A 12,139-nucleotide genomic window follows, 5' to 3' on the forward strand; every position below is an offset into this window, starting at 1 on the left:
TTTATTTATTTATGATAGACACACAGAGAGAGAGAGGCAAGGACACAGGCAGAGGGAGAAGCAGGCTCCATGCCGGGAGCCCGATGCGGAATTCGATCCCGGGACTCCACGATCATGCCCTGGGCCAAAGGCAGGCGCCAAACCGCTGAGCAACCCAGGGATCCCCTTTGTTTTATTTTTTAATCTTCCCAGTGATTCTTTGAGCCATTATTCATCTTTTTACTTTTTATTTATTTATTTATTTATTTGCTCAAAACACCTACAATTATGTATCATTGCTAGAAACTAAGAATTCTGATTGAAATTACTTGTGAAAATTGTGTGATGGATATATCCTTCATGCAATAAAAATCTATGGAGCATCTCCTATGTGCCCAACAGACTTGACAAAGAGGAAAGACATGGTCTTGTGTTTTCATGAATGAATGTAGAGTGGTAGTTAATATACTGATGCTCAGGTTACACTAACTGGTTAGAAGTTTGGCTTCATTACTTGCCATATATGAATCATTTGACGTTGTTTTATCTTTCTGTGCATCAATTTCCTCCCCTGGAAAAATAATTATAGCATCATCTACCTCACGTTTATGGTATATGTTAAGTGAGGTAACATATACAGGACTAGATGTGGTGCCTGATATATAGTTCTTTGCAAATATTATAAGGAATCTTTAGTAGGGAGTGTAATTGTGTAGAGGGAGTGGTAGGCATTGAACCATTAGAGACAGGTGTGGTCAGTTTCAAAGAAGAGGAATTTTGGGGTGCTATAGAAGCCTATGAAAGTGGAGTCTATGATAGTTTTGAAGATCATGTAAAGATATCCTGAGTAAATTTACAGATTGAATGAGAAAGAGAAGCATCAAAGCAAGTTAGAAAAGGCATATCAAAAAGTGACACCTCCACATAAAGAGGTTCTGTACCAAGAGAGAAAGTATAGTGTTTCTTAGAAGCACAGAGAAGGACAATATAGCTTTATGTAGTGTATAGCTTTGAGGCACATTCCATTCTTCATTGAAATCAACTTAACTATCAATTTGAGTCTTCATCCAGAAGGATAAAAGAATTTTGAATGTAGGCTATTATTTCTTCTCTGATCCAACTATGCCCCCATGAAATCCATGTTTGTTCAAATATTCTAAAGTCTTGTGTAATAGGAGGCACCTGGTAGGTTCCACCAATCCAACACACCCCTCCAGTTCCTAAGCAGTATTTTTTCCCTTGCAGTATCATAACTTCAAGTGACCAACTCCCTTTCTCCTATTCTTCGTTCCATCATTTTTTTTTTTTTTGTGAGGTAGGATGTACCATCTCTCTTCCAAATTCAAAAGCAGTATCTTTTGTAACTCCACACTGTCTGCTTTGCATAAACCCTACAGACTATAGGTTTTGCCAAGAGATGAGAAGGATCTGGACTTTCTATCCTTGTCAACTAACTACTAGGTGAGGGACTACGAAGGACCTGGTTACTTATTTGAAATCAAGGCTGCGATCAGGAACATGACAGTGGCCCCATAGGCAGGAGGAATAAAGTGTGAAAGGTATCCAGTGCTGCCAGTTGGGAATCTGACAAACAGTTCTGGAAGAACTTGGGGATCTCAATAGAGTAGATGTTTCTGGAGAATAACATGACATTTGGTCCTGTCTTTGAAGATGCCATCAAGTAGCTTAAAAAAAAAAAGAAATGTTCTATCAATAAATCATTTAAGTTTGTGGAGAACCATGTAAAAAGCTTTGTGGAAAGTATTGGTGCATCAAAATAATTTTTAAAGGCTGGGAATAGCAATAATCTGCTGAGTCAGATTGTTCATCGCCATACTTGGCTTTGGGAGAAAAGATCAAATATGATTCATCTCTGCATTTGGGAGAACTCACTCAATAAATTAGGGCACAAAAATGTCAGACAGGAAACTATCAGTGACGCTCACCATGGTAAGACATGCTGACGGTGTGATGGAAGCACAAGAGGGTGATTTGTTGTACAAATTGAGAGTTCAAGAAGAAAAGTTCCATACCTTACAAAAGTAAAGTCTCTATTCTGTGGTTCTGCTTGAAATACAGGTTATATCTTGTGAGGTTGGTTTTGTCTAGGGTAGTAGCTATCCTTATTTCAATATTGGTTTATCAGTATTAGAAGAAAAAATATAGCACTAATTATTTGTATTGGGAAAAAAGGGTTCTCCAATTGATTAAATAAGCACCTACCTTATAAAATTATTTTCCTATAAAATTAGGAAAAGATGAGCAAAATACACTCAATGGAGCTAGTAGGAAAGGAATAAAAATAAGAGCAGAACTTGATGAAATAGAAAATAAACAGAAAAAGAAGGAAAAATAAACCAAAAAATGCTCCTTTGAAACAAAATCATTGTATCAATATGTACCTCTCCCCACTAGTCAGTCAATAAAATTAAAAGTGTTACAATATCAACATCAGTAATAAAGAGGGGATGCCATTACAGGTTCTAGCCAGTACAGTGATATAGAATTATTATGAACAACTTTTTGTCAATAAATTTGAAAACTTATGTGTTAAACATAAATTCCTTGGATGATATAAATATTGAACTTGACTCAAGAAGATATGGAAATTCTTGACAACTATATGTCAATTAAGGAATGTGAGCTTATAACTAACTGTATATATTAAAGAGCAAAAATCACAAGCAAAAGAAAAAAGCCTCCAGATGAAGTGGGTTCACTTATGAATATTATGACTGCAATTAAAGGAAAAATAATTTTAATCCTGCCCCAAATCTTTGAGCAAATAGATGCATTGCAAACAAATTCCAACTCATTTTATGAAGTCAGATTTATCCTGATACTGATAACGAGATGACAACATTACAAACGAGGAAACCACTGATCAATGTCCCTCAGAAATAAGGACACATGGGATGCCTGGGTGGCTCATTGGTTGTTTGCCTGAGGCTTGAGGTGTGATCCTGGGGTCCTGAGATGGAGTCTAGCACTGAGCTATCCCCAGGGAGCCTGCTTCTCCCTCTGCCTATGTTTCTGCCTCTCTCTCTGTGTCTCTCATAAATAAGTAAATAAAATCCCTTTTCTTAAATAAAAGGAATAAGGACACAAAACACTTTAAAAATTATTGGAAAATTGAATCCTCCAAAATATATAATACGGCTAATAAATCATGACCAATTTTTGTGTTGCAATTTGGTTTATCATTAAAAAGTAAATTTTTAAAGAAGTGTTTTTAAAAGATTTAATTGGAAAATTTAATGTGGAATTTAATTAAATGTAGAAAATCTACAAGGTCAATTAAAATAACTATACATACTAAAAAGTAAATACAGAAAGGTGCAGGGATACACAGTCCACATATAAAAATCACATTTATTTCTATATATTAGAAACAAATATCAATAATTAAAAATTAATTAACAAGTGATTGGAAAATGGACTTTTAAAGCATTTAAAAGAGTGCTAAAATATAATATTAAGCAATAAATATTCAAAATATGTGCAAATCTAAAATCAACAACATGAACAACATTGTGTTGGCAATGATGTGGACAAAAAGGAACCCTCTTGTATTTTTTACAGGAATGCAAAGTAAAGAGAACCCTCTGGAGAACAGTGTGGAGGCTCCTAAAAAGTTAAAAAATAGAACTACCCTATCCAGGAATTGCACTACTAGGTATTTACCCAAAGAATACAAAAATACTGGTTCAAAGGGGTACATGCACCCCAATGTTTATAGCAGCATTATCAACAGTAGCCAAATTATGGATAAAGCCCAAATGTCCACTGATTGCTAAATGGATGAAGAAGATATATATATGCAATGGAATATTCCTCAGCCATAAAAAGGAATGAAATCTTGCCTTTTGCAATGATGTGGATGAGCTAGAGTGTATTATGTGAAGTAAGTCAGTCAGAGAAAGACAAATACCACATGACTTCACGTAGAGAACAAACTGAGGGTTCTGAGGGTTGCTGGAGGGGATGTGGGCCAGGGATGGTTTAAATGGGTTATGGGCATTAAGGAGGACACTTGTGATGACCACTTGTGATGATGACGGAGTGTTGTATGTAAATGATGGAATCACTAAATTGACTCTCGAAACCAATATTATCTATTGTTACTTAACTGGTATTTAAATAAGTAAAGAGTTGAAATGGAAGAAAGAAATAAGAAATCAGTATGAAATGTAACACACAGTTTCAAACAATTTAAAATAAATGAAAATAAAAGCACTTTTGTGATCTTGTGGAATGTTCCTTAAATAGGATCCCCAAAGAAAATTTATTCATAGTAAAACAGAAATTTGACTTAAACAAATTGAAGAATTTCCATTGAATAATGGAAAGTGTATGCTAAAATTCAGATATATGACTGGCTAGAGGAATACTAATAATATCTAGTCAAAAAGGGACTCTAAGACTTAAAATATGCACAGATTTTGCAAATATGCAAGAAAAACAAAAATTAGTAGAAAACACAGGCAAAGGGTATCAAGATATAAATCACAGCTTGAAAATCACAAATGGCTAACACCACTCAGTTATATGAACACCATTCAGTTATGAGGAGAAAATCAAACAAAAATAAAAAGATATTATGTTATTTCCACCAAACTTAAAAAAAGATAGCATCAAACGGTACGAAGAATGTGAAAAATGAAGAAACTATAAAAATTTTATAGTTATGCTAACAAATTATTTTATTAATATTTTGGAAAGAGATTTGGTAATTTCTAGGGAATTAAATATTTTTATGCACCGTAAGTGAAAAATCCCCACTCCTACACACACTCCTATTTTAGGACTATAAGATAAATATCCGAGTATATTGACAATAATAGTATTTTTGTTAACAATTAATTATAGGTCATTTCTGTGTTGTCTACTCACATAAAATAGAAAATGCATATCATAGAAATTGAATAGCAATAAAAAAATGACATACACAGAGCAACAGGAATGGTTGTTACGATTTAGTATTGAGTCAATAGCCAAACTGTGGAAAGAGCCTCGGTGTCCATCGAAAGATGAATGGATGAAGAAGATGTGGTCTATGTATACAATGGAATATTCCTCAGCCATTAGAAATGACAAATACCCACCATTTACTTTAACGTGGATGGAACTGGAGGGTATTATGCTGAGTGAAATAAGTCAATCGGAGAAGGTCAAACATTATATGGTCTCATTCATTCGGGAAATATAAATAATAGTGAAAGGGTATAGAAGGGAAGGGAGAAGAAATGTGTGGGAAATATCAGAAAGGGAGACAGAACGTGAAGACTCCTAACTCTGGGAAACGCACTGGGGGTGGTGGAAGGGGAGGAGGGCGGGGGGTGGGGGTGACTGGGTGACGGGCACTGAGGGGGCACTTGATAGGATGAAAACTCGGTGATATACTATATATTGGCAAATCGAACACCAATAAAAAATAAATTTATTTAAAAAAAGTGTTGAGTGAAAATAAAGAATAACGTCTGATTTATGATCCAATATCATTTTTAAAATTCAATATCCAAATCATTTTTCATAGATGGACATGTAGTTATGTTAGCAAACTTATGATTAATTACACATATTTTAAAAACAATGGATTTTTCACTTTTCTACAGAGAAAAGAAATAGGAATAATGTTGGGATATGACAAAGACAGAAAAATAAAAATAGCAATAAAGAAACTGATGATGATGGCACAGCACAGGGATTATACTCAATGGTACTGTAATAGCAGTTTGTGGTGATAGACGGTAGCTCCACCTGTGGTTAGCAGAGCATAACTGTATACACAATCGAATCACCACATCTTCTTTATCCACTCATCTTTCGATGGACACCGAGGCTCCTTCCACAGTTTAGCTATTGTGGCCATTGCTGCTATAAACATCGGGGTGCAGGTGTCCCGGCGTTTCACTGCATCTGTATCTTTGGGGTAAATCCCCAGCAGTGCAATTGCTGGGTCGTAGGGCAGTTCTATTTTTAACTCTTTGAGGAACCTCCACACAGTTTTCCAGAGTGGCTGCACCAGTTCACATTCCCACCAACAGTGCAAGACGGTTCCTCTTTCATCCTCTCAAAAATAATGAAAACTAAAAAATCTAAAGAAACTGATGATGCTTGCTCCCATAATTTGAAGGATATGAATAATTCACATGATGTTCAAAATGAAAATGAAAAAGAAACAAATTGTGTTTTGAAGTATACAGTTGTAAATATATTGCATTTAAAAGATCTTTCATCTACAAAAAATTACTATAACATTTTCTCTTTTATTTTTTTTAAGATTTTACTTATTTATTCATAGACACAGAGAGAGAGGCAGAGACACAGGCAGAGGGAGAAGCATCTCCATGCCAGGAGCCTGATGTGGGACTCCATCCCAGGTCTCCAGGATCACACCCCAGGCTGCAGGCGGCACCAAACCGCTGCGCCACCGGGGCTGCCCAACATTTTCTCTTTTAAAAACATACTGCATTTTCTCATTAATATGTTTTTCAAGTTACTCTAGCATTATTATCATTATGATGCCATCATAAAAATCATGATAATTAACATCAGTGCATTACATAGTATTTTTTGGGAGGGTTTATCAAACGATTACGTGCAGGAAGCTCATGAGAACTTCTGAATGAGCTTATTGGACCCATGGAAGGCACTGAGTGTGCATGTGCAAAGGAGTGTGAATGTGGATGGACAGATGGATATAACACCCTTACATCCAGGAAATGGATATAGCACCCCTACATCCAGGAGACTAGCTGCCTACAGAGCACACAGTTAATGTTGGGCTAGATTAACAGAGCTCCTCACTTTTAGAGAGAAAGAAAATAATTTCCTTCTCACACCTGCCTGCCTGTCTGTCCCAGGAGGACATTTTAATCCCAAAGAGTAGGGATGGCAAAAAGTTCCCAGATGCCTATGTCCCTCAAGCCCTGGAGCTATAACTACACCAGATACTTGAAAAACTAACCAGAACTCCAGTATTGTTGGGGCCAGCCCCCCTGCTCACATCCTCTGTAGGTGAGTCTGGTAAGAGGGTGCCTGAGAGGCAACTATACCAAGATTAGCCAGAACATGGGGAACATCTCTCTCTTCAGTCCAGATCTGTGCTCCATTCCATTCCTGAGTCAGTACAGCTGAAGTACTTGGAAGATGGGGTAGTAGAGACTGCCTCCTGTCCCAGGTCAGGAAGCACATGTGAGAATCTGTGTTCTGGGACCTGCCCTTTTTGCCTTTTGCCTTTTCCTGATCTTTTGCTGGGTGGTGAAGAAGGAGATGCAGAGAAGCAGAAATTTGTCCATAGGAGATTAAAGTAGGGAGCCTGGAAAGTACATCTTGTGGAGCTTAATTTAGATGATTTGGAGTTTTCTTTCTTTTCTGTTTTTAGGATTTTTTTTTATATATTTGAGAGAGAGAAGGAGAGAGTGTGCATGCAAGTGGTGGTGGGTGTTGGGTGGAGATAGAGGGTGAGGGAGAAGCAGACTCATCACTGATCAGGAAGCCAGACCTGGGCTACATCCCAGGACCCTGAGATCAAGAACTGAAATGATGTCAGATGTTTAGCTTATTGAGCCACCCAGGCACCCCTAGATGATTTGGAGTTGTCAACTGTACATATTAAAGTGTCAGGGCTGTAGAGCAAAGAATCTGTACATAAATGCATGAATCATGGGGGAAGAATTAAATTTCATCTAAATAACATTAGAGGCTGAAGACAGAGCTGACAGTTGGGGTTGGTGGAATCAGCAAACAGTTCTTCAGAATAAGGTCAATCTAGAGAATTTCTAAAAACTATGCTGTAAAAACAGAAAACTATGCCCGGAAAGTCACTGAGGTACCTGTGACGGGTTGCACTCATTAATGTCCTAAACCTTATTTGAGAGAGCTGTTTCAAGTCCTGTCTGAATTTCTGGAGTTAGGCCGTCCCTACAATCATCATCATTATCATCATCATCATCATCATCATCAAGAATAAGAGACACAACATAAAAGAAAACAGAAAGACAATTGTACTCCGAGTAGGGAAAGCAGCAGTCATAGTTGTACGTGTAAGAAAAGGGGAGATTCCAGATTTCTAGAAAACTGTCCAAGAATTGCAGGAACATGCGTGATTGGAGGTAAGAGAGAGAAACCTAAAAACATATAAAACAAAATGCCAGATAAGATATTCATTTCTACATCACTGTGGTCACACAGGACACAGGTGTTTTCACATATTCACTGGTTTGATCCTTTTATTTCTTCCACATCTGAACCCTACTGTAAAGAAATAGCAATTCAATTAAGAGTGAAACTTGAATGAATCAAACATCTATAAATAAACCATTCTCGAGTCCTCTATACTGCTTAAAGTGATAGGAATGACCCGGGAACACCACACAAAGGATAAACAGATGAATTCACATGGCTCTGGATGATCTTCTAGAACTCACACGTCAGCTAAGCAAAGCCAATTAGTCTAAATTCATGTATCATGTTACTAGCTAATTTTTATCCTAATTTTACAGATCACTGAAAGAAAACTGTAGAAATATTTGGCAAAATATGACAGCACACCAAAATGGCACCATCTCCACTGGGGCTTCAGAGTTTCTCCTGAATTGTTTTGTCAGGTCCCCCACTTGGCAGCTCTGGTTATCCCTGCCCCTCGGCCTCTTGTTCCTCGTGGCCATGGGGGCCAATGGTGTTCTCCTGATCACCATCTGGCTGGAGGCCTCTCTACACCAGCCCCTATACTACCTGCTCAGCCTCCTCTCCCTCCTGGACATTGTTCTCTGCCTCACTGTCATCCCCAAGGTCCTGGCCATCTTTTGGTTTGACCTCAAGTCCATCAGCTTTGATGCCTGCTTCTTACAGATGTTCATCATGAATTTCTTCTATGCCATGGAGTCCTGCACATTCATGGTCATGGCCTATGACCGCTATGTGGCCATCTGCCACCCACTGAGGTACCCATCCATCATCACAGAACAATTTGTAGCGAAGGCTGCCATTTTTATTTTGGCCAGGAATGCTATTTCTACATTGCCTATCCCCATTCTCTCATCCAGACTCCATTATTGTGGGAGAAATGTCATTGAGAATTGCATCTGTGCCAATATGTCTGTCTCCAAGCTCTCCTGTGATGATGTCACCATCAATCGTCTCTACCAGTTTGCTGGAGGCTGGACACTGCTAGGATCTGACCTCGTCCTCATCTTCATCTCTTACAGCCTCATACTTCAAACTGTGATGGGATTAAAGGCGGAGGGTGCTATGGCCAAAGCCCTGAGCACATGTGGTTCTCACTTCATCCTTATCCTCTTCTTCAGCACCGTCCTTCTGGTCTTTGTGCTCACTCATATGGTGACAAAGAATGTGTCTCCTGATGTTCCAGTCTTGCTCAATGTCCTCCACCATGTCATCCCTGCAGCCTTGAACCCCATTGTTTATGGAGTGCGCACCCAGGAGATCAAACAAGGAATCCAGAGATTACTGAAGAAGGGATGGTAGTGAGGACAACTAGATCTCTGCATTCCTAATACAAGATGAGTTTTGATTCAATAATGGGTGAGTGGGCTGAAAGTCATGTCTATGAGTTATAATTCAAAGTGGGTACATGTGATATTGTCTTCTTTAATAAAACTTAAGGTTTATTTTTTTATTTTATTTTTTATTTTTTATCTATGTGATCGGTATTTATTTCTTTTTTTTAAATTTATTTTTTATTGGTGTTCAATTTACTAACATACAGAATAACCCCCAGTGCCCATCACCCATTCACTCCCACCCCCCGCCCTCCTCCCCTTCTTCCACCCCTAGTTCGTTTCCCAGAGTTAGCAGTCTTTACGTTCTGTCCCCCTTTCTGATATTTCCCACACATTTCTTCTCCCTTCCCTTATATTCCCTTTCACTATTATTTATATTCCCCAAAATACCCACCATTTGCTTCAACGTGGATGGAACTAGAGGGCATTATGCTGAGTGAAGTAAGTCAGTCGGAGAAGGAAAACTTAAGGTTTAATAGTTAGTTTTGCTTCCTCTTATTTCTCTTTTAAAACTATCCCTGACCCCTTTTGCTTTCTCCCATCCATACGATCATATTTTAAAAGAAACTGGAATTTCCTAGGTAGGTTCTAAGGTGAGAAATCCATATTTCTGAATATACAGCTGTTAATATGTCATGTCTTTATATTCTTGAATATACAGCTACAGATATTTTTGGGTAGAGTTGCGTAGCGAGTAACGGGTTCTTATTCTTTTTTCCACAGAAGCGAGTATATTGGAGACAAAGAACTAAGAGTGAAATTTCAGTCCTGAATGTTGGAAGTTTGCTTGTGACCTATTATTGGTTTTGCAATTGGGTGGTCTTTGAAAATGTGCTTTGCAAGAGGACAGGAACTTCACATGGATTTCTTACTGTGCAACAATTATCAATGAGTTTCATTAGATTTATGAGACTCCTAAATTCTCCTCCCCAATGCCTTTGTGCTTTGGACATATATCTTTTGGATCCAAGGTGTCATAGTTTACTGTATGCACACATAGCTCTAGTAATGAGTTAAATACAGATTGTAAGGATTGTAATATATGATCCAGTAATAAATCTAAGTATCACAAACATAATATCTGAGCATAGTTTTGTATTAATCAGACAGCTTCCTTTTTAAAAAGATTTATTTGGGAACACCTGGGTGGCTCAGTTGATTAAGAGTCTTCCCTTGGCTCAGGTCTTAATCCTGGTACCCTGGGTTTCAGCCTCATCAGGCTCCATGCTCAGCAGGGAGCCTTTAAGTAGACTCTGTTGAGCCTGGAGCCGGACCGGGATTGGTTCTCACCACCCATGAGATCATGACCTGAGCAGAAACCAAGAGTCAGAAGCTTTAACCAACTGAGCCAGCGAGGCACTTCAAATTGGACAGTTTATTTTTTTCTTTTCATAGAGATTTTCTTTATTTATTTGAAAGAGAGAGAGAGGGAGAGACAGAGAGAGAGAGCCTGTGCAGGGGGAGGAGGCAGAGGGAGAGGCAGAAGCAGACTCCCCACTGAGCAGGGAACCTGATGTAGGACTAGATCCCTTAACTGATTGAGCAACCCATGCTCCCCAAACCGGGTAGTTTCTAAGCACACCTTGTGTTCTGAGAATTCTGTTAGCTATTAAAACATAAACATAGATAGCACATTTTTTTTAAATCAGTCTCTTATTTGTTGCCAATGGGAATGAGCTCCAGCTGTCCACAGCAATAACTTACTCATCCATGCATCCTGCGTTGCCCCTGAACCAAAAAAGAACAACTTCCTTCATCATGGTCAATATTGTGAATCACAACCAATTCTGCATCCTGTGATGCAGAGAAAGCATTTGACAACATACAGCATCCATTCCTGATCAAATTTCTTCAGAGTGTAGGGATCAGGGAACATTCCTCAGCATATTACCAGCCATCTATGAAAAGCCCGCAACAAATATCATTTTCAATGGGGGAAACACTGGGAGCCTTTCCCTAAGGTTAACAATATGACAGGCATCTCCACTCTCACCACTGCTATTCAACATATACTAGAAGTCCTCGCCTCAGCAATCAGACAACCAAAGAAACAAGGGCATTCAAATTGTCAAAGAAGAAGTCAATCTCTCCCTCTTTACAGACAACATGACACTGTACATAGACAACCAAAAGACTCCACCCCAAGATTGCTAGAACTCATACCGCAATTCGGCAGTGTGGCAGGATACAAAACCAATACCCAGAAATCAGTGGCATTTCTATACACTAACAATGAAACTGAAAAAAGAGAAATTGAGGAATCAATCCTATTTGCAATTACACCCAGAAGCATAAGATACTGTGGTCTCTTGTTTTGGAATGATGGTAATGTTGACTTCATAGAATGAGTTTGGAAATTGCCTTCCATTCTGTTTTTTTGTAACAGTAGAGAAGAAAAGCTATTATCTTTTCTGTGTTTGTCTGGCTCATTTGAAGTCATTTGGCCCAGGACTTATGTTTGTTGGGAGATTTTTGATTACTGATTCAATATCGTTGCTGGATGTCAGCCTGTTAAAGTTTTCTATTTCTTCCAATTTGGTTTTGTTAGTTTATAAGTTTCTGGGAATTTTCCCATTTCTTCCAGGTTTCCCAGTCTGTTGGCATATAATTGCTTATAGTATTGTCATATTCAA

At 38.2% G+C, this 12,139-nt stretch overlaps 1 protein-coding gene across 1 annotated transcript; it reads left to right on the forward strand.

Annotated features, from left to right (window-relative positions):
• The first annotated feature begins 8,523 nt into the window (after positions 1-8,523).
• Positions 8,524-9,471, forward strand: LOC140615451 (olfactory receptor 56A3-like). Its single transcript, XM_072795312.1, has one exon. The coding sequence runs from the start codon at positions 8,524-8,526 to the stop codon at positions 9,469-9,471; it is 948 nt and encodes a 315-aa protein (XP_072651413.1).
• Positions 9,472-12,139: the final 2,668 nt, after the last annotated feature.

Source organism: Canis lupus, chromosome 23 (assembly GCF_048164855.1).
Source record: "Canis lupus baileyi chromosome 23, mCanLup2.hap1, whole genome shotgun sequence".
NCBI classification, from domain to species: domain Eukaryota; kingdom Metazoa; phylum Chordata; class Mammalia; order Carnivora; family Canidae; genus Canis; species Canis lupus.

What these genes read in the sequence shown, in the direction of transcription:
- LOC140615451 (XM_072795312.1), top strand. Translation starts at nt 8,524, where the DNA reads ATGACAGCACACCAAAATGGCACCATCTCCACTGGGGCTTCAGAGTTT.